This window comes from Oncorhynchus clarkii, chromosome 18 (genome assembly GCF_045791955.1).
Source record: "Oncorhynchus clarkii lewisi isolate Uvic-CL-2024 chromosome 18, UVic_Ocla_1.0, whole genome shotgun sequence".
NCBI classification, from domain to species: domain Eukaryota; kingdom Metazoa; phylum Chordata; class Actinopteri; order Salmoniformes; family Salmonidae; genus Oncorhynchus; species Oncorhynchus clarkii.
Window position 1 is genome coordinate 23,137,354 of NC_092164.1, and position 23,009 is coordinate 23,160,362.

At 47.6% G+C, this 23,009-nt stretch overlaps 1 protein-coding gene across 1 annotated transcript in view; it reads right to left on the reverse strand.

Moving 5' to 3' along the window:
* The window catches only part of LOC139372534 (zinc finger protein GLI2-like), a 78,754-nt gene extending 60,639 nt beyond the window's left edge, over positions 1–18,115 (reverse strand). The window contains exon 1 of the mRNA XM_071112272.1: positions 18,001–18,115. Within this exon, the coding sequence (XP_070968373.1) occupies positions 18,001–18,115 (115 nt within the window). The remainder of the gene's footprint in view (positions 1–18,000) is intronic.
* Positions 18,116–23,009: the final 4,894 nt, after the last annotated feature.

Genomic DNA, 23,009 nt, shown 5'->3' on the forward strand with positions numbered 1-23,009 from the left:
GTTTTATATCTTTATGTTTGAAGCCTGAAATGTGGCAAAAGGTCGCAAAGTTCAAGGGGTCCGAATACTTTCGCAAGGCACTGTACATCCCACTTAGCTTTCCTTTGGTCACACACACTAGACTATTCAAAACCTCTTTAACGTTCTGGCAAATATTGTTGAACAAGCCCTGTGCACACACTGTTTGTCGGCTGAGGGGCCTGGATGAGGCTGGGGCCAGTCTTTTCTTAAGGCTGCTGCAGTGACTTGACTCCACCACCCTCTCCAGCCATCCCTCTCTGTCTCCCTCTCTTACACATTCCCAATAGGACACCCCTGACCCCTGTAATTCAGGGGCTGAATACCAATCGCAGGGGCACAAAAAACCCAGGCAAATAGAGCAGTGTGTAACGATAAAGTGCTTAGCCTGGGAAAGTCGTCGCCCACACAAAGAGAGAAGAGTACACAGTCAAACACGAAACTCAAGCCTCTAACATCTAACTGACTATGAGCTTAACAGAGATCGGAACAACAACTCACAATCAGATAAGGGATATTTTAACAAGGAATTCAATCCGTGGAGAAATCACCGTTTTGAATTTCCGTTTTATTAAGCAATCAACTAAAGCAGCGGTAGGCAACCCTGTTCCTGGAGTGTTGTGGGTGCTGCCGGCTTTTGTTTCAACTCGGCACCACACCTGACCAACTGAGCTAAATGATCAGTTCGGTGATTGCCTCAATTCAACACACCTGGTCTTCCCGGTCGGTTAAATCAAAGACACAAAGTCCCGCAGGGTTTCCTGGCCCTGAACTAAAGGTTAGTGCTTTGAGATCCCGAGGCAAACAACACAATGGCCATCCATTGCCCATGAGACAAGCTATGCAGTATGATAGACTGTGTCATTGTGTGGTCATTAAAGTGAGACGTTGTTTGAAAACCTCTTCCTTCAGTCATTATAATTAGACCATGTATCCATGACTTGTGAAATTCCGTCGTTAGAAAAGGATAAATGAACAACGTGATTTGTGACCTTATTCTAGTCCGGGCCTGCTTAGCTAGTTAATTAGTGTGTACACGCTCAAGCATTTGGTGGAAGACAAACCATGTTACACCAACAATTAGTCTACAGAAGGACCATTGGCCTACTGAGCGCATCAGAGACAGTAACAACAAACACTACACTCATTTCATCCATTTGTCGTATACCTTAATTAACATGCCTACTGTACAGAAAGAACATTAACGACATGTATAATCCCATGGTCAAATAAAAGACACTCAGAATTCTGCTGCTCGGGCTTGAACCTTTCACTGCAGTGGGCTAAATCAGGGTCACCGAGTGTTTCTTGGTAGTCTTGAACCAATCTACTTGAACCAATCTACGCCTCACACACATGGTTACGGGCTTGAACAAAGAAGACACCTGTACCATGTCAGATATACAGTTGAGTTTGCATCCCAATAGTATACTTTATATACATCACCGAAGGCTGAAATATAACAAAAAGGTTTGACATAGAAACACTGGATTTTCGTTCGTATAATTTTATCATTTTGGTCATTGACTGCAGTAAAGGGCTACAATGGAGTAGCCTCATCCAAGTTTTCCAAACAATACTATAATCTTGAGCTGCACTCTCAAAAGAAAGAACAGAACAGTGAAGGTTTTTACCAACTGAGACCCTGATTGTGAATTGTCCTCAGACTCAGCTACTATCAATCTTACCAAGCCTGGGTACCAGGCTCTCATAATTACATGGAGTAGAGCTCAGTGATTCCAGTATCATTTGAGAGAGGAAGGAATCCCCTTGATTGTGATATGAGGGGCCAAGCTTGGGTCCTGCTGACGTGGAGAGCGCGTCTCCCTAAACCCTGCTTGCTGCATCCCACCTGTGTGTGTGTGTGTGTGTGTGTGTGTGTGTGTGTGTGTGTGTGTGTGTGTGTGTGTGTGTGTGTGCATGCGTGCGTGTGTGTGCATGACTATGGGGCCACAGCCAAAGCAGAGAGAGTGCTACTGTGCGGCACCATCAGTTCTACTCTGTTTACACCCCAGACGCTGGGTCGGCTCTGTACAACTACAACCTCCAACCACTACAAGGTAATAGAGCTGACAGGTTGTCAGATATGATTGAGTTTAGCCTTCAATGAGAAATGTGTCATGACACCCACAGCTCAGAGACTAGTTTTTCCAAAATGTGTTCCCGCTGTGTTTTAAGTTGAGTTCCAACCACATGTGGTCGAGATAATATTTAAATGCAAAAGCTAGCATATGAAGTAAGTTAAATCAGACAGATTTTGTTGGTCAAATTATGTTGTTAAATTTGCGTATCGGTAGTTGATCTTGAACTCGAGCCAATGTAGAAAAGGTCCATCCATCCCTGCCCTGTTTTTAACACACTGTTCAGTGAAATCTGCAGGACTTCTAGCCAAGTCATTAGCTAGTGAAAACAGATCAATCTCTCACTATTTAGTCTCCTTTCACCTTCTGACTTTCGACATCCTCCACTTCACCGCTGTCAATGGAAACCCTGTGTGCGACTCAGATGGCACCCTACTACCCTATGGGCCCTGGTCAAAAGTAGTGCACTAAATAGGGAAAATGCTGCCTTTTGGGATGCCCCTCTGCCTCGGTTTGCCCTCCCTGCCACTTCACTCAAGGGCCACTGGGTATTTAGATTTTCTCCATGTCTGTTCTGTCCTCATTGGAATCTCCTTCCCCTTCCCTTTTCGTCCCAGGCCTTTTTTTAAGTCAGGCAGACTGACTGATGATGGGGGATCAGGAGAAGTGGCAGTGATGGGAGGAGGAGAGGAGAGGGAGAGAAACACCCATTTGGGGGAAGTACAAAGGGTCTCATTGATAGGCAACTCAACCCTGAGGGGAAGAGACGTTCATTACCGGAGGGGAATACGGTCACCTTCGTTGGGCCTAGTTCTGTCAGTTCCACTAGAGGTTGGTGGGACTTCCCAGCTCTACTGGGGTCTAGTTCTGTCAGTTCCACTAGAGGTTGGTGGGACTTCCCAGCTCTACTGGGGTCTAGTCCTGTCAGTTCCACTGGAGGTTGGTGGGACTTCCCAGCTCTACTGGGGCCTAGTCCTGTCAGTTCCACTAGAGGTTGGTGGGACTTCCCAGCTCTACTGGGGTCTAGTCCTGTCAGTTCCACTGGAGGTTGGTGGGACTTCCCAGCTCTACTGGGGTCTAGTTCTGTCAGTTCCACTAGAGGTTGGTGGGACTTCCCAGCTCTACTGGGGTCTAGTCCTGTCAGTTCCACTGGAGGTTGGTGGGACTTCCCAGCTCTACTGGGGTCTAGTCCTGTCAGTTCCACTGGAGGTTGGTGGGACTTCCCAGCTCTACTGGGGTCTAGTTCTGTCAGTTCCACTGGAGGTTGGTGGGACTTCCCAGCTCTACTGGGGTCTAGTTCTGTCAGTTCCACTGGAGGTTGGTGGGACTTCCCAGCTCTACTGGGGTCTAGTCCTGTCAGTTCCACTGGAGGTTGGTGGGACTTCCCAGCTCTACTGGGGTCTAGTCCTGTCAGTTCCACTGGAGGTTGGTGGGACTTCCCAGCTCTACTGGGGTCTAGTTCTGTCAGTTCCACTGGAGGTTGGTGGGACTTCCCAGCTCTACTGGGGTCTAGTCCTGTCAGTTCCACTGGAGGTTGGTGGGACTTCCCAGCTCTACTGGGGTCTAGTCCTGTCAGTTCCACTGGAGGTTGGTGGGACTTCCCAGCTCTACTGGGGTCTAGTCCTGTCAGTTCCACTGGAGGTTGGTGGGACTTCCCAGCTCTACTGGGGTCTAGTCCTGTCAGTTCCACTAGAGGTTGGTGGGACTTCCCAGCTCTACTGGGGTCTAGTCCTGTCAGTTCCACTGGAGGTTGGTGGGACTTCCCAGCTCTACTGGGGTCTAGTCCTGTCAGTTCCACTGGAGGTTGGTGGGACTTCCCAGCTCTACTGGGGTCTAGTTCTGTCAGTTCCACTGGAGGTTGGTGGGACTTCCCAGCTCTACTGGGGTCTAGTCCTGTCAGTTCCACTGGAGGTTGGTGGGACTTCCCAGCTCTACTGGGGCCTAGTCCTGTCAGTTCCACTGGAGGTTGGTGGGACTTCCCAGCTCTACTGGGGTCTAGTCCTGTCAGTTCCACTGGAGGTTGGTGGGACTTCCCAGCTCTACTGGGGTCTAGTTCTGTCAGTTCCACTAGAGGTTGGTGGGACTTCCCAGCTCTACTGGGGTCTAGTCCTGTCAGTTCCACTGGAGGTTGGTGGGACTTCCCAGCTCTACTGGGGCCTAGTCCTGTCAGTTCCACTAGAGGTTGGTGGGACTTCCCAGCTCTACTGGGGTCTAGTTCTGTCAGTTCCACTGGAGGTTGGTGGGACTTCCCAGCTCTACTGGGGTCTAGTTCTGTCAGTTCCACTGGAGGTTGGTGGGACTTCCCAGCTCTACTGGGGTCTAGTTCTGTCAGTTCCACTGGAGGTTGGTGGGACTTCCCAGCTCTACTGGGGTCTAGTCCTGTCAGTTCCACTGGAGGTTGGTGGGACTTCCCAGCTCTACTGGGGCCTAGTCCTGTCAGTTCCACTAGAGGTTGGTGGGACTTCCCAGCTCTACTGGGGTCTAGTCCTGTCAGTTCCACTGGAGGTTGGTGGGACTTCCCAGCTCTACTGGGGTCTAGTCCTGTCAGTTCCACTGGAGGTTGGTGGGACTTCCCAGCTCTACTGGGGTCTAGTTCTGTCAGTTCCACTGGAGGTTGGTGGGACTTCCCAGCTCTACTGGGGTCTAGTCCTGTCAGTTCCACTGGAGGTTGGTGGGACTTCCCAGCTCTACTGGGGTCTAGTTCTGTCAGTTCCACTGGAGGTTGGTGGGACTTCCCAGCTCTACTGGGGTCTAGTTCTGTCAGTTCCACTGGAGGTTGGTGGGACTTCCCATCTCTACTGGGGTCTAGTCCTGTCAGTTCCACTGGAGGTTGGTGGGACTTCCCAGCTCTACTGGGGTCTAGTCCTGTCAGTTCCACTGGAGGTTGGTGGGACTTCCCAGCTCTACTGGGGTCTAGTCCTGTCAGTTCCACTAGAGGTTGGTGGGACTTCCCAGCTCTACTGGGGTCTAGTTCTGTCAGTTCCACTGGAGGTTGGTGGGACTTCCCAGCTCTACTGGGGCCTAGTCCTGTCAGTTCCACTGGAGGTTGGTGGGACTTCCCAGCTCTACTGGGGTCTAGTCCTGTCAGTTCCACTGGAGGTTGGTGGGACTTCCCAGCTCTACTGGGGTCTAGTCCTGTCAGTTCCACTGGAGGTTGGTGGGACTTCCCAGCTCTACTGGGGCCTAGTCCTGTCAGTTCCACTGGAGGTTGGTGGGACTTCCCAGCTCTACTGGGGTCTAGTTCTGTCAGTTCCACTGGAGGTTGGTGGGACTTCCCAGCTCTACTGGGGTCTCTCTGTAACTTTGGAGACTGCCTGACTTGAAGTTCCAATACTTGCAAGGGTGTTCCTGTTCTGTGTTTCATGGACTACAGCTCGATTGATGAACTAAACTATCCGATGATTGCTTTTACATTATCCGTGTGCATTATACACGTATGTGAGAGCATTGAATTGTGTGCTCAAGAAATGTATAGTAAATATGCATTTGGATTTGGTCTGGATTCCTACTCCTACTAAGAGCCTTTTATTGAAGTCTTTTCAAATTCTCTCTGCTTCTCTCAGAGAGAGAATACGGCTTGCTAATAGGGGCCCGTTGACTTCGCTGTGCTTATGAGGGAAAATACGGCTCAATCAGGGAATTGAACCACCTGCACTTGTTTATAGTCATTAGCAGTTGGCCATGGGCCACTGGTGATGTGTGGACTGGACGTGTTATAGGTTTTACAGTAAAACTATTTTAAAAATACAAGACCTTTTAACAGAGGTGGAACACCTGAGATTTCACTGTTATAATATTTGATTTCAACTCCATAAATGTACTGTAACCTGGTATTTTTTGTAACGATTCATAATTAGCGGACAAATACACTGCTGTGGTGTTTTAACCTCACTTTGAGGTTTGATTTGCGTAGTAAACTCTTGACTGTCTTAATGAGATGTTATTGCTTCATCTCCAGCTGTTTGTCTCCGTAGTCACAAGGCAATTAGTCCGCCTTCTCTTATTTCAAATCCCTTTAAGCAGTGTGATAATAGGTCAACTTTATTGCACTACTACTAAAGCAGTTAAATATTGCAACTGAAACACAAAAGGGGACAAATTATTATTATTTTGTATAAAAAATGTATTTGCTACAATATGTATTTTCCTATGAATGGTAATGCCTCAAAAAAGGAGTTTGAGGGAACTGAAGTGGCTAGGAGTTGATGATACATGTCCCAAAAAATGACCTTATTTATTTAATGAAATATCCAATATCCCACCTCATAGCTCATATTTTCCTTTTTGATAACATTACAAAGACAAATTGCTTCATAGAAGCTACATTTTCTTCACTGTCTGGGGCTGAATACGCATGGGAAACGCTGGTGTTACCACTAACCAGTCTTAAATCCAAACAAAATCACGTCATTATGATGGACAACTGAAGCAGGAGGCCTGAATAGATGTGAGGGGGTCTCATTGTTGATCCAAACGGAACCCCCTCCGACTCGCCACCCTGCTCCACACCCACCCATCCAGTCTCCTATGTCTCTCTCTCTCTGCCTCTCTGCTTCAGCCCACAGATTTCTCATGTCCTGCCGCCTCTTTCCTTCTATTTCTCTCCTCCTTCTCTCTCTTTTGTCAGATGGAGTTAGGAACGGGCCCCATGCTGGGATGGGCAATATTTCCACGTCAACTCTTTGGGCCTTTATTATCATTGCTTAAATGAATAAGCATTTCTTTATTTGTTCATTTTAATCTTTGTAAAATTATCGGGGGAATTAATCAACGACTTGGGTCAAGCCACAAGCTATTCAAAGTACCTAGTTATCAAGTGAATTGAAACTATTTCAGGTCCAATTAACAAAATGTAGGGAGCCCTAATTCATTCATGGGGCGGCAGGGTAGCCTAGTGGTTAGAGCGTTGGACTAGTAACCGGAAGGTTGCAAGTTCAAATCCCAGAGCTGACAAGGTACAAATCTGTCGTTCCGCCCCTGAACAGGCCCACTGTTCCTAGGCCGTCATTGAAAATAAGAATTTGTTCTTAACTGACTTGCCTAGTTAAATAAAGGTAAAATTCATTTTTAAAATTATTGCATTAATGTGATACATGTGTATGTTTAGACTTCCTCCCCTCACTGTACTGTATTAACCTCAATGTTTGTAGTGTGCATGAAGGTGTGAACGGATCTACTCCACACTTAGCATTGTCAGACTGATCCTACCAGCACCACCAGGCAGAATGATGTGGGAGGACGGGAGCTTGTTTTGGGGGTTTGGCACAGCCGTGACGGCCCTCACAGAGCCAAGACGCCTGGGAGTCTCCTCTCCTCATCTCCCCCAGCAGGGTGAGGCTTGCCTGACTGACTAATGGAGGGAGGGAGGGTTCACCTGGAGCCCAGGGACAACTGGCTGCCAGCCAGACTACTCTTGGCAGGGTAATGTCTACAAAACACAACACGATCGAGTGAAGAAAAACAGAGGAGGAGAGAAAAACAAAGCAATATTACACCACAACACAAACACTCTGATGGTGTCTCGCATGGCCCAGTCAGGACTCACCCAAGGCTGTCTGTCCTCTTGTCTCCTCCTCTCCTCCCTCTCACTCTCTTCCCCTTTACCCATTTATCCTCCCCTCATCATGCAAATGAGCAATGTGTGCAGCAGGGCAAGCACCCGCACACGACAAAAGCGCCTGAAACACAGACTGTTGCTGCAACCACAGTGATTTGCAATGCTCAATAACTCCTGATGTGTTCTCTTCTGGATGGGTGAGTATCACAGATCAGTACCACATGAGTACATCTGCTGTCCTGTTGCCTGGTGCTCCAGTCCTGACCCCATCAGTTACCTACTGAACATGCGGAGCGGGAGCTCTGAGAGGCTCTGTGGGGAGAGGCTGAGAGAGGTGTAGCCTCAGCTTGCCTCTTCTTTGAGCAACTGACCCAGCCCACTGCAATGAAGACTCCATGTTCCAGATAAACACACAGCGTCATGATAAAGTGAACCTCAGTTGACCGTATGAGGTTACGAGCTAATCGGACACACACACACGTGTTGTGCTTTAATTCTGCAGAGGGCAGATGTGTCTAAGCTGAGGTCCGTTATGAGAACTTTAGTCAGTCTGGTTTGAGCCCAGATGACCCGTCTGCCCCTCGCTAGGGTCCCACGCCCTGATCAGTTTACACAAGGAGTGCACCACGCTAGCTGTCCCCGGTCCAGTGTGTGTGCATGTGTGTGTGTGTGTCTGTGTGTGTGTGTGTGTGTGTGTGTGTGTGTGTGTGTGTGTACCGTCTCCCTTCCCACGTGCTCCCCTTCCCCTGTATCTGTTTATTATGGTTTGGGTAATCCACAGGCCCTGTGGCTACACTGTCAGACAGTAAGCTAACAGTGGCAGTCTAGGGCTGGGCTGCATCCCTAACTCAGAGCAGTGGGCTAGGGATCACTGGAGCATTGGTAGTGGCAGCAGATTCCCATGTTCTAGACTGCAGAACCCTCTCCTCTCTGTCTGAGAAGGGTAGCTCACTGGGCCTGTACTGCAGCCTACAAGGGCAGTAATTTGAACTTATAAGAACACAACACACGACAGGGAAAGCAGCGCTAAATCAGAACCTGCTGGGAATGGTATGCCGCTTCTTGAAGAAGAAGAAGAAGAAGAAGAAGAAGAAGAAGAAGAAGAAGAAGAAGGGGGAAAAAAGTGGGGGAGTTAGACTCTTAATCCCCTGAAGCATCCATATATCGCTCTCTAAACCTCTCACAACCTCTCCCAACTTCTCAAAACCTATCTCAACCTCTCCCAACCTCTCTCAACCTCTCCCAACCTCTCAAAACCTCTCTCAACCTCTCCCAACCTCTCAAAACCTCTTTCAACCTCTCTCAACCTCTCCCAACCTCTCAAATCCTCTCTCAACCTCTCTCAACAATCTCCCAACCTCTCTCAACCCTCTCTCAACCTCTCCCAACCTCTCAAAACCTCTCTCAACCTCTCCCAACCTCTCTCAACCTCTCTCAACCTCTCCCAACCTTTCAAAACCTCTCTCAACCTCTCCCAACCTCTCAAAAACTCTCAACCTCTCAAAACCTCTCCCAACCTCTCAAAACCTCTCTCAACCTCTCTCAACCTTTCCCAACCTCTCTCAACCTCTTCAGCCTCTCCCAACCTCTCTCAACCTCTCTCAACCTCTCCCAACCTCTCTTCCAACACTTGTAAATCTCCAGGAATGTAGTATGTTGTTTTTTTGTGCTCAGTGCATGCTAACTAAGTCTAATGGATTTGATAGATTTATGTCTCTAGACGTTGTTGCCCAAAGCTCACTATTACATTAGACTTTGAACTTGGAATAGAAGTAAACCAATGGGACAAGTATTGTTTGATACCCATTATTACAGGGACTGTTAATAAGGTCTAGAAAGCTCCTCTTGATTCACAGTGATAAACCGGAAAACCAAGCCTTTAGCTAACAATACCTAGATTGATAGTTTACTATTGTCACCTTGGCATAGTTGTATTTTAATAACAGAGGTCTCACCTTTTGAAATAATTCACAGTCTTAGACATTCAATACAGCTGCAGTGGCTATGGTTTTATTTCCATGAGCTGTTTCGCTTGAGGGAAACAAAAATCACGCAACATAACATATATCTGATATCTTGAGTATCTAGGCCATTCATCTTTAAACTTTTAACTCGCTCTAATCACAAGCATATCCCAGCACAACAAGAAACAACTTCTTGAAAGAGAGAGAGAGAGAGAGAGAGAGAGAGAGAGAGAGAGAGAGAGAGAGAGAGAGAGAGAGAGTAGGTTTTATCTGGGCAATCTACTGCCCTGCCTGTAAATGGACAAAAAAAATAAGAAAACACTTCTGTTTTCACTTAGTCTACCTAATCTTCATGGCTAGCCAGTCCCCCAAGTCCAAGTTCACATAAAAGGGAGTAGGAAGACGGCATCTTGGAAAGCCAACTAGCTAAATGTTTACAAAAAATGCCACAGAAATGTATTTGTGCAGAAAGAAATCCCATTACCAAGCCCGATTATTCTGTCCTCAGAACAACCGAGTGTTTCCATGTGGAAAGACTTGTACGCTCTATTGAAAGACTACGACCACTACTACCTAAGAGCACAGCAGCTACAAATGACCCAACTGGAACGAGAGGAAATCCAGTTCAAAATGTCCAACTGTAATTCATTCCATTGACTTCTTCATCAGTACATGCTCGTATTAGACACTACCGATATAGTATGCCTTCCTGTTTCTTTATCCTCTCTCAAAAGCACAGTATATGTTACTGTTCACTGTTAATTGCATTTTTGGATATGGATATATGGATATAAAATGCCACAAGGTTGTTCAGAATGAGAGATCCCAGTCTGTCTGAGTTGTAAGTAAACCTTAGTTCCCAGTGGCAGGGGGCTTGTCTCTCCTCTCTGAACTCTCCCTGAGAAGGCCTCATTTAGACAGAGACAGAGAGAGAGAGAGAGAGAGAGAGAGAGAGAGAGAGAGAGAGAGAGAGAAGAGAGAGAGAGGAGAGAGAGAGAGAGGAGAGAGAGAGAAGAGAGAGAGAGGAGAGAGAGAGAGAGAGAGGAGAGAGAGAGAGAGAGAGAAGAGAGAGAGAGGGGAGAGAGAGAGAGAGAGGAGAGAGAGAGAGAGAAAGAAACAAGAAAATAAAATTCCCTTCTCAGGAAGATTAGTGGCCGTCCTTTTGGACTAGTAGGAAGAGGTGGACTGGGGGACGCAGAGGCTTTTTCTGCCGCATTTCTCTCTGCCAGCGGCCTGACCCCAGAGTGCTCCCTGCCTGACCCCCGAGTGCTCCCTGCCTGACCCCCGAGTGCTCCCTGCCTGACCCCCAAGTACTCCCTGCCTGACCCCCAAGTGCTCCCTGCCTGTCCCCCAAGTGCTCCCTGCCTGACCCCCGAGTGCTCCCTGACTGACCCCCAAGTGCTCCCTGCCTGACCCCCGGGTACTCCCTGCCTGACCCCCGAGTGCTCCCTGCCTGACGCCCAAGTGCTCCCTGCCTGACCCCCGAGTGCTCCCTGCCTGACCCCCAAGTGCTCCCTGCCTGACCCCCGAGTGCTCCCTGCCTGACCCCCGAGTGCTCCCTGCCTGACCCCCGAGTGCTCCCTGCCTGTCCCCCGAGTTCTCCCTGCCTGACACCCGAGTGCTCCCTGCCTGACCCCCGAGTGCTCCCTGCCTGTCCCCCAGTAGCTCATGTGCTGCTGCTGCAGAGGGAGCCAGTGGTGGGGGCCGGGGGCTGGGGCCCGTACATCCTCGATCCAGCCTCAGCCCCCATCAATTATTCCCTGCTGTAGCCAGGCAGCCCCCGGCCCTAGGACCAGACATTAAGGAGGTGATAAAGAAAGCGTCTTTATCGCTAACACACCTCTCTTTAAAACACTATTTACACAGCCCAGACCCATCCTCCATCTCCATCCATCTAGCAGAGGACCCATTGACCAGGGTCTGGGATTCCATTTCTCCTATCCAATCTAAATAATGTTACTGTTAGCTCTAGCCACCTTCATACCGACTAAGGCATGATAGGACCTAAGCACTTTAACAGCCAGCAATGTTTAGCCCAGTAAAGAGAGCTACAACAGTGCCGTCCGTCATTGATCATTACCTCTGTTCATTACCTCAAGAATAACATAGGCATAAGTCATCATCTGTAAGAGGAAACAGGCTCAGAAGAAAATATATCTCATTGTTTTGTCCCTTGTCTCTCCTCTCCCTCTCCGCGCCTCTCCCTCTCCGCTCCTCTCCCTCACCGGTCCTCTCCCTCACCGCTCCTCTCACTCTCCGCTCCTCTCCCTCTCCGCTTCTCTCCCTCACCGGTCCTCTCCCTCTCCGCTCCTCTCCCTCTCCGCTCCTCTCCCTCTCCGCTTCTCTCCCTCTCCGCTCCTCTCCCTCTCCGCTCCTCTCCCTCACCGCTCCTCTCCCTCTCCGCTCCTCTCCCTCTCCGCTCCTCTCCCTCTCCGCTCCTCTCCCTCTCCGCTCCTCTCCCTCACTGCTCCTCTCCCTCACCGCTTCTCTCCCTCTCCGCTCCTCTCCCTCTCCGGTCCTATCCCTCTCCGGTCCTCTCCCTCACTGCTTCTCTCCCTCTCCGCTTCTCTCCCTCTCCGCTCCTCTCCCTCTCCGCTCCTCTCCCTCTCCGCTCCTCTCCCTCACCGTCCTCTCCCTCTCCGCTCATCTCCCTCTCCGCTCCTCTCCCTCTCCGCTCCTCTCCCTCACCGTCCTCTCCCTCTCCGCTCCTCTCCCTCTCCGCTCCTCTCCCTCACCGCTCCTCTCCCTCTCCGCTCCTCTCCCTCTCCGCTCCTCTCCCTCACCGCTCCTCTCCCTCTCCGCTCCTCTCCCTCACCGGTCCTCTCCCTCACCGCTCCTCTCCCTCACCGTCCTCTCCCTCTCCGCTCCTCTCCCTCTCCGCTCCTCTCCCTCTCCGCTCCTCTCCCTCACCGCTCCTCTCCCTCTCCGCTCCTCTCCCTCTCCGCTCCTCTCCCTCACCGTCCTCTCCCTCTCCGCTTCTCTCCCTCTCCGCTCCTCTCCCTCACCGCTCCTCTACCTCTCCGCTCCTCTCCCTCTCTGCTCCTCTCCCTCACCGCTCCTCTCCCTCTCCGCTCCTCTCCCTCTCCGCTCCTCTCCCTCTCCGCTCCTCTCCCTCACCGGTCCTCTCCCTCTCCGCTCCTCTCCTCTGGCACAGTGGGACTCTCTGAGCCTGTTTAGGCCTGGCCTGTGGGGGCTGTGGGACTCTGTTTAGGCCTGGCCCCGGGTCCAGGGGGCCAGACCGGGAGGTGCTAAGTACTTGGCATTCTCCCTACCAGCGGCCCGACTCAGCAGAAAGAGCCGGAGCGTTGCAGGGGAGAACCAGGGGGCCGAGAGGCGCTCGCCGCGCCACATCAATCCCCCTCTCCAATGACAAACTCACTCTCAGCAAGATGTATGTCACCAGCCACCAAAGCCAGTGAATCAAACATTACCAGCAGAATAGCGCCAGCTCTGGCCCCATTGGCTTAGTTTAGAAAGCATGGATAGAGAGGTGAAAAAGGTATACAAATAGCTTAGTCCTTTGAAAACAAACGTTGCTCTTTTCCGGTTTCTCAGCCCGTTACAGACCTTCCTATATTTCACCAGCATACAACTATTTATTTTTTTTTTTATTCAAATAATAAAATTATATTTATCAACACATATCAATAAGAGTTGAATAACATTATAAGGCAAATATTCACCTCTTCCCGAAAATCTCTGCACAATTTCGACAATGTATGATGTCTGTAAATGCCTTGCAAATTATGAAACGGATTTGAAATCATAAAAGTCATGCATGAAACCCCATAAACCTATACACCCGGTCTGCCCGGGCCGGCAGCCTTTACAACCGCTAACCAGACAGATGCGGGCTGTCACTGAAAATACAGGGGCTCATTTCAATTCATTAAAGGGAACCAAAACCCTGTGCATGGCCCAGTGGTGAGGGTTAGCTGTGCTGTGTCCAGGCCCGGCAGTTACCAATGAACAAACACATACAGACACAGACACACACACACACACACAGAAAGTGAGGCCAGCCATGCTTCAGTAAACAATGTGGGCTGCAGTCCAGAAGTTCAACTCCAGACTTTTTATAGGTCCAGTTAACATCACCTTCCTGGTCCTTCCACCAATATAAAATACAGACTGTGGACAGGAGCAGCAACTACCCCCCCCCCCCATCAACAGGACCAGACAGAGGCCGGTCGGTGCACCTGGGCCCCCATTTTAAACAAAGTGACTCCTACTTGAGATCCAATGTGTGCACGCGTCGACGCCACCCCCCATTTCCATAGACCTCTGGGATCGGAGACCAGACCTGGGCTGCCTGCATGTTCGCATCAAATAAATGACCGCTCCGTGATAAATGGTTCTATTAGCAATCCAGATTGTTAAACTCTGATATAAAAGATGGGAGAGCGGAGCGGCCCATTCATTGCACCCCCACCCTTCCGGTCTACACACATAGAGCGCTTGTTTTTTATTTTATTTTATTTTACGCGTAAATAACATATTAAAACTCTGCATTAGCCCTGTCCTCTGATAGAGAAGATATTGTTGTGAATAAATAACACAGACAGGAGAATAAAACAGGGGGGATTCTATAATGGAGCTGGTCGGCCATGTCTGGTCCTCTGTGGTGGGCCCGACTTAGCTGACAAGAATCCACCAGCCCGTAGTAAACTACACACTGACAGTAAAGCTACAGCGCCGGGAACAAGAGGCGGTATATTACAATGGTCTACTTTTCATTCCAAAGCAGGAGGCGGTTCTGCTCGGGAATGTGCTTTTTAAGTTCAAGGACCTTGTCTCTTTTGGCTGCGCTCATACTGCATACTCACTTATCTGTGTCTGGCAAACAGGAATAATAATGCATGTTATTGAGATAAGTAATTGCCCTGTCTTTGTATGCTGGCAGATTTTTAGACCTATGAAGCTGTAACTCGGTAAGCTGGTTCTACCCAGACCGGATTCTATTGGACTGAGGGTGTGAGTGTGTGGTGCTATTATGATTCAAATATGGACCGTGACACTATTCTAATGGTGATAGGGTAAAGGAGTTAATGGAAGAGAGAGGCCGATGGATGCGGGTTTAACACAGCAGCTCCACTGCTAGATCCGCAGCCAGGGAGGACAGAGAGAAACTCAAGCCTGGAACAGGGACCAGGCAGAGACCCAGCAGAACCTGAGCCATTGCAGACCAGGGGAAAGCATAGTTATAGCAGGGCCGGGAGGAGACAGAGGGTGGGGTGGCAAATCAACCTACTTTCAAGACCCTCTCTACGGGGCTGAGGGAGCTTATCCACAGAAGACGATTGGCCCAAACAGAAGGGCCTCTCTATCGCTCGCTGCGGCCGAGAGTATTTTTAACATATGACCTCAGCGTGTGTGAATTGGCTCCATTGAGGAAGGCATGCTGAGATTAAATTAGAGAGGGTGATCACATTAACAGATTAGGATTTTCGGGTTCGTAGGAGATCAAACGTTTTCTTAATTGCCAGAAGGCTCAGGTCTGGAACCATGTTCCTTCACGACAAAAGAACCATTGTTCAGACATTCCAAGCTCCATATTAGAAATGCTTATTCATGGCCAGCCATATGATTTAAGTAATTGTAGAGTAATAAAAAATGAGTGAGTTAGCTGGAAAATAGAATTGAATTAACGATATAGATGTCGACATGAAACAAGTTGTTGAAAACAAAGTCCCACTTGATTCATGTCCCATTTATAGTGTATGCAAAATATGTCCTAGATTGATTTAGCCTAATAAACAATTAATCTTTCATTTCTTAATAATGGCAGGCCACCAAGCCCTTCATTAAATAATACAAATGTCACTAAATCACGAGTAGTATTACCATTTCAAAGGTAGCCGTCAACCTGCATCTCTGTCAACCTGCATCTCTGTCAACCTGTATCTCTGTCAACCTGCATCTCTGTCAACCTGCATCTCTGTCAACCTGCATCTCTGTCAACCTGCATCTCTGTCAACCTGCATCTCTGTCAACCTGCACCTCTGTCAACCTGCATCTCTGTCAACCTGCATCTCTGTCAACCTGCACCTCTGTCAACCTGCACCTCTGTCAACCTGCATCTCTGTCAACTTGCACCTCTGTCAACCTGCATCTCTGTCAACCTGCACCTCTGTCAACCTGCATCTCTGTCAACCTGCACCTCTGTCAACCTGCACCTCTGTCAACCTGCACCTCTGTCAACCTGCATCTCTGTCAACCTGCATCTCTGTCAACCTGCACCTCTGTCAACCTGCACCTCTATCAACCTGCACCTCTATCAACCTGCATCTCTGTCAACCTGCATCTCTTTCAACCTGCATCTCTGTCAACCTGCACCTCTGTCAACCTGCATCTCTGTCAACCTGCATCTCTGTCAACCTGCATCTCTGTCAACCTGCATCTCTGTCAACCTGCATCTCTGTCAACCTGCACCTCTGTCAACCTGCATCTCTGTCAACCTGCATCTCTGTCAACCTGCACCTCTGTCAACCTGCACCTCTGTCAACCTGCATCTCTGTCAATCTGCATCTCCGTCAACCTGCATCTCTGTCAACCTGCATCTCTGTCAACCTGCATCTCTGTCAACCTGCACCTATGTCAACCTGCATCTCTGTCAACCTGCATCTCTGTCAACCTGCACCTCTGTCAACCTGCACCTCTGTCAACCTGCATCTCTGTCAACCTGCATCTCTGTCAACCTGCACCTCTGTCAACCTGCACCTCTATCAACCTGCATCTCCGTCAACCTGCATCTCTGTCAATCTCTAAAGGAAGGGCCATGTTGTCCACGGAGCTTTGCTCTACCAGCACTGTGATACTCTGGAGGTTAAGAACAAGGTCTTTCAACCTCATTAAACTGGCCTTTCATCACACATTCACTGACATCTTTAAAACATGCATTCTCTGTCTGTCTGTCTCTACTCATCGCGGTGGACACTAGTCTTGAACGTCATTTCAAAGACAAAACTATCCGTGTTATTAGTGTCCTCATACATGTGTATTAATTGAAGTTATCAGTGACATCTTGAAATTGGTCTAATTAACAAATTAGCTTTGGCCCTTCTGATAGGTTAAAGAATTAGGATTCACTCTGAATTAAATGAGGAGAAAAACGACTTGATTCTGTAGCAGGAATTCCTAGTAGACATTTAAGACATCACAGAATCCCCCTTATAGACCCCTACTATTTGAACTCTTTGTCAACTCAAATTGTCTTCCCATATTCTCACGCAAAATCCTTCAATTATTGTTGGACTAACGGGCCGTGCTCTGCAAACTCCACAAGGCTATGAAAACAAACTTGAGGTCTATAGAAGGTTTCAAAAAAATTGGGTCTGATGTCAATCGTTAGGGACAAAAAAAATGAATGGCCTATTTTTATCTTTGTTCTTCCTTAAACAATTAATGGATATTTCTTTATCATGGCAGGCCACCAAGCCCTTCATTAAAGAGTAAAAATGTCACTAAATCACAAGAAGTTGTATTACCATTTCAAAGGTAGCCGTCAATCGGCATCTCTGTCAATCTTTGAAGGAAGGGCCATGTCGCCCACTGCTACTCTACTCTACCAGACATTTTTAGTAATTTATCAGTGTGATACTCTGGAGGTAAGAACAAGGTCTTTCAACCTCATTATACTGGCCTTTCATCACACATTCACTGACATCTTTAAAACATGCATTCTCTCTCTGTCTCTCCCGGCCGCCCGATGAAAGAGGTACACTGCTACTTTTCATTAATTTCAACAAACACAGCCAATTGACCTTTCCCAGGCCAGCCCCATGTAGTTATACAAACCATTAATCAGAGATTATGCCCCCAAATCGAGCCACGTCACTGTCTTTAGTCTTTATGATCTTCTCCCCGTGACAGACACACTTGCACACACACACACACACACACACACACACACACACACACACACACAGCTATGCTACAGTACCTGTTCAGTATTAATGATGCTCTTTAACAGGGCCCTGCGTTACATTACTGATTCCTATCAGCTCTACTGTAAGTCACCTCTGACTGCTCCAGGTGCTACAGGAAGAGCCTTATCGGGGACGATTAGAGCCCAGAGCAACTTCTCCCAAGACAGCGTTTTATCTTTCATATGTATAGTTCATGTGCATGTTCTCTCTCAAACCTCCTCCTTACCCCCGGCCCAATCAGTCTCTGTGTGACAGTCTTACAGTGTGAACGGGAGTAAGGGATGCAGGGACCCTTATCCTTACAGTAAAACCTGTGTCAGCAGGAGAAGTGCTCAAACCAACCTGGAGTCGAGGTGCACATAAGAACAGAGGCAGACCCTTATCCTTCCAGTAAAACTACAACCGTTTCCTCCCTTCTTCTTTAAAAGTCATTGAAGAAAAGTGTACAGTACCTCTGGTGACAGCTGAAGGTGAGAGTTTCCTCGGGAGGTCAGTGAAGCCGTTTCCATCCAGACCAGAGCCTTTCTTCTCTGTGGTCGTCGGGGCAGAGGTCTCCATTCTGGACATCAGAAGCTCTGAAGGAAACGACATGAGGTGGCATTGTCATTATCATATCATCATATGACATGTATACATAGTAGGCCAGTGATATGTATACAGCAGGACACATTATACCGTAGGCCGCATCCTCTGAAGAGATCCACTGTTTTTTTGCAACACGTTTGAACATAAGGGTGTGTTATTCTTAGCAAGCGAGGCTGAACAATCAGGTCAAATAGCGCTGATAAAAAGATCCACAGTTAAATGAACTTGGATGCCAGCCCAGGCTAGGTTACACCAAACCACCTTTGGAGACAGCAAACCGTAGCACGGATCACTGGGGTCCTGGAAGAAAGCAGCAACTCAAATGAGACTTCGTTCAGGACAAAACCACGACATGTTTGCACTGCAACCAAGGATAAGAAGCTAGATTCAGCAAAGGTAAACAAGCGGCGCGCTGCCTGCCAAGTCATTCTTCGTTTAGATGGCTGTTTGAGAGACAGTCAGATTTGCACACTGCAGGCTGGGCTCAGTTCAGTGGATGTTGTAGTTTGCTAACACCTGCTTTACACAATATAGGCAAGATTTTTCCTTGAAGGTGTTGTAAAGTCTGGGCTTAGTGTATCTAGATCGTAATGGCTGTCTTATTAATATGACTCCTGCCAAGACTACGTGTAAGTGGGGTATGTGGGGGGTATGTGGAGATGGGGGAGGAGGAGCGGTAAAACTGTCCCTCCTCTGAAGTGCTGCGACACATGGTCGTATCTTCCCCCAGCGTAGACTGGCCAGACAGACAGGAGGCAGAGGATACAGAAGAGCCAGGGCTATGGGATGCTACAGGTGTCAGACACCACACTGACAGATGGAAACGAAGGTAAACAAATGACCAGGGGCACGCTTGATCTCTCCTGTTGGTCACCAGGGCCCTCTCCTCTCCCCTCTCCTTAACTCCTCTTGTTCTCTCCACTCCACTCCACTCCTCTACTCTCTCCTCCCCTCTCCTCGACTCCTCTTGTTCTCTCCTCTCCTCTCCTCCCTTCTCATCGACTCCTCTTGTCCTGTCCTCTCCTCTCTCCCCCTCTCCTCCCCTCTCCTCGACTCCTCTTGATCTCTCCTCTCCTGTCCTCTCCTCCCCTCTCATCGACTCCTCTTGTTCTCTCCTCTCCTCTCCTGTCCTCTCTTCCCCTCTCCTCCCCTCTCCTCGACTCCTCTTGTCCTGTCCTATCCTGTCCTGTCCTGTCCTGTCCTGTCCTCTCCTCACCTGTCCTGTCCTGTCCTCTCCTCTCCTCTCCTCTCCTCTCCTCTCCTCTCATCTCTCTTGTTCCATGACACTGATGAGGAGGGCATGTCAATAAGATCCACTGATAATTAAAAGGCTTTCAACACTCCATGACACTAATCCCAACCTCACCTAAATGTGTGAATGGCACATATTATTACTAGGGTGTAATGAATGACCAGAAGGAGGATTGAGCAGCTAAAATCTCTAGCCTGACTGATGTTAACTAATGAAAGCCTAAATACACCAAATGACTGGCTGACAGGGGCATGAATGAATGACACTACACTAGTGCTCTCATGTGCCACATTTACCACCTTCCCCACAAAGCAGCGTCGGTGGAGAAAAAGGGCCCCTGGCCCCCCACACTTGCAAGACTGTCTCAAAGAGACACCACAGCAGTAAAGACAGTAGACAAAGCTGTCCATCAGGCCTTTACCTCCTGCCAACCCTCCCAGCTTGTTCAAGGGGCAGTAAACTGTGTTTTAACAATGTAGACCTACAAACTCACTGTCTGTCCGGTCTGTTTCACTGTTTCCCCATGTCAACTGTTTGTGACTCAGTCTGTGAAAACTAAATGGGTTCTCAAGAATGGCACAAAAAGTTCAGTTCATGTCGTGTGTGTGTGTTTGTGCGTGTGTGTGCGTGTGTGTGTGTGTGCGTGCGTGTGTGTGTGTGCGTGCGTGTGTGTGTGTGTGTGTGTGTGTGCGCATTCGTGTTCCTGAGTGTGTCTTTGTGTGTGCCTTTGTGTCAAGATATGAATGTCTTATCTCTGAGAGTCGTGGCTAAATCTGTTGATGGTAGAAACAATAAACCATACCTTTATTAAAGTTGAAAAGCTAAATAAATAAATGTGAGGGAATAGACAAGTATTATTTTAGTAGCTAGGAGATGGTTAATTACCATGATAATAAACCCAGCAGTAGATTTAGATACACAGCTGTGAGAAATAATGAACTTCTACCTCCTATAGTTAACCGCCATTACCTTTAAACACGACACACAATGATCCATTTAACCGTGAAAATCGAACAATGCAAGGCCTAACAAAAAGGTTATTTATGACAGAAGAACAGCAACTCCTCAAACTACTTTCCCATTCAGCCTCTGTCTTTGTGTTGAAACCCATGCCTGTTTGTTTTAGCACCTCGGTCTTGAACTGAAGTTCCCTCCAATACGGTTCAGCTCTCATTTCCTTTCAGGAGCTCTGAGAAGAGAAGAAGCTCAAGCAATTTTGTACAGAGTATATCCCATGTGTCTCTAAACCCCCACCCTACTAGATCTACAAAGGTAAAGATTTAATGCGCTGTGTTCTGTTCCTACTCTTCAACTATTGTACAGTTGAAGTCTGAAGTTTACATACCTTAGCCAAGTACATTTAAACTCAGGTTTTCACAATTCCTGACATTTAATCCTAGTAAAAATTCCCTGTCTTAGGTCAGTTAGGATCACCACTTTATTTTAAGAATGTGAAATGTCAGAATAATAGTAGAGAGAATTATTTCTTTCAGCTTTTATTTCTTTCATCACATTCCCAGTGGGTCAGAAGTTTACAAACACTCAATTAGTATTTGGTAGCATTGCCTTTAAATTGTTTAACTTGGGTCAAACGTTTTGGGTAGCCTTCCACAAGCTTCCCACAATAAGTTGGGTGAATTTTGGTGTGTAACTGAGTCAGGTTTGCAGGCCTTTTTCAGTTCTGCAAACACATTTTCTATGGGATTGAGGTCGGGGCTTTATGATGGCGACTCCAATACCTGGACTTTGTTGTCCATAAGCCATTTTGCCACAACTTTGGAAGTATACTTGGGGCCATTGTCCATTTGGAAGACCCATTTGTGACCAAGCTTTAACTTCCTGACTGATGTCTTGAGATGTTGCTTCAATATATTCACATAATAACTTAATAATAATAATAACTTCACATAATAACTTCCTAACAATGCCATCTATTTTGTGAACTGCACCAGTCCCTACTGCAGCAAAGCACCCCCACAACATGATGTTGCCACCCCCGTGCTTCACAGTTGGGATGGTGTTCTTCAGCTTGCAAGCCTCCCCCTTTTTCCTCCTAACATAACGATGGTCATTATGGCCAAACAGTTCTATATTTGTTTCATCAGACCAGAAGACATTTCTCCAAAAAGTACAATCTTTGTCCCCATGTGCAGTTGCAAACCGTAGTCTGGCTTTTTATGCGGTTTTGGAACAGTGGTTTCTTCCTTGCTGAAAGGCCTTTCAGGTTATGTCGATATAGGACTCGTTTTACTGTGGATATAGATACTTTTGTACTTGTTTCCTCAAGGTCCTTTGCTGTTGTTCTGGGATTGATTTGCACTTTTCGCACCAAAGTACGTTCATCTCTAGGAGACAGAACGTGTCTCCTTCCTGAGCGGTATGACAGCTGTGTGGTCCCATGGTGTTTATACTATACTACTATTGTTTGTACAGATGAACGTGGTACCTTCAGGCATTTGGAAATTTGCTCCCAAGGTTGAACCAGACTTGTGGTGGTCTACAACTTTTTTCTGAGGACTTGGCTGATTTCTTTTAATTTCCCCATGATGTCAAGCAAAGGTAGGCCTTGAAATACATGCACAGGTACACCTCCAATTGACTCAAATGATGTCAATTAGCCTATCAGAAGCTTCTAAAGCCATGACATTATTTTCTTGAATTTTCCAAGCTGTTTAGAGGCACAGTCAACTTAATGTATGTAAACTTCTGACCCACTGGAATTGTGATACAGTGAATTATAAGTGAAATAATCTGTTTGTAAACAATTGTTGGAAAAATGACTTGTGTCATGCACAAAGTAGATGTCCTAACTGACTTGCCAAAACTATAGTTTGTTAACAAGAAATTTGTGGAGTGGTTGAAAAACTAATTTTAATGACTCACCTAAGTGTATGTAAACTTCAGACTTCATCTGTGTATTTAACATGACCTCGGTACTTATGAGTCATTGTAGTTTCAAGTCATTGAAGCGTAATAATCGGGAAACTGTCTGAATAAGATTGGAATGGAAAGATGTTCCTCTAAGAGACTGAGAAGTGATTGAGTACAGTTATCTAGTTAACCCACTGTCCAGTCCACTTCCTGTGTGCAAACTCAAGTAGGCAAAACACAGCTTCAACCCTCATAGCTAAACCAATGGGGACGTTCCTCTTGTTGTTCTAATCCTCCTTTCACTAACAAGGTCTTAATTCCAAAAGCAGATATTAACTAAATGTAACAGTATAACTTTAGACCGTCCCCTCACCCATACCCGGGCGTGAACCAGGGACCCTCTGCACACATCAACAACAGTCACCCACGAAGCATCGTTACCCATCGCTCCACAAAAGCCACGGCCCTTGCAGAGCAAGGGGAACCACTACTTCAAGGTCTCAGAGCAAGTGACGTCACCGATTGAAACGCTAGTTAGCGCGCACCACTGCTAACTAAGCTAGCCGTTTCACATCCGTTACATAAACATTAGCCATGATCGTTAGACCGTTAGCCATAGTTGTATGAAAAAGAGTCTTGGACAAAAAGTATTGTATCATATGGTTAATTATGAGCAACAAAAATATCTGGGTGTATTAACTGTCGTTCTGAGTTACTCTGACATACATGTATTTTTCTTGTGAGAAACCCAGA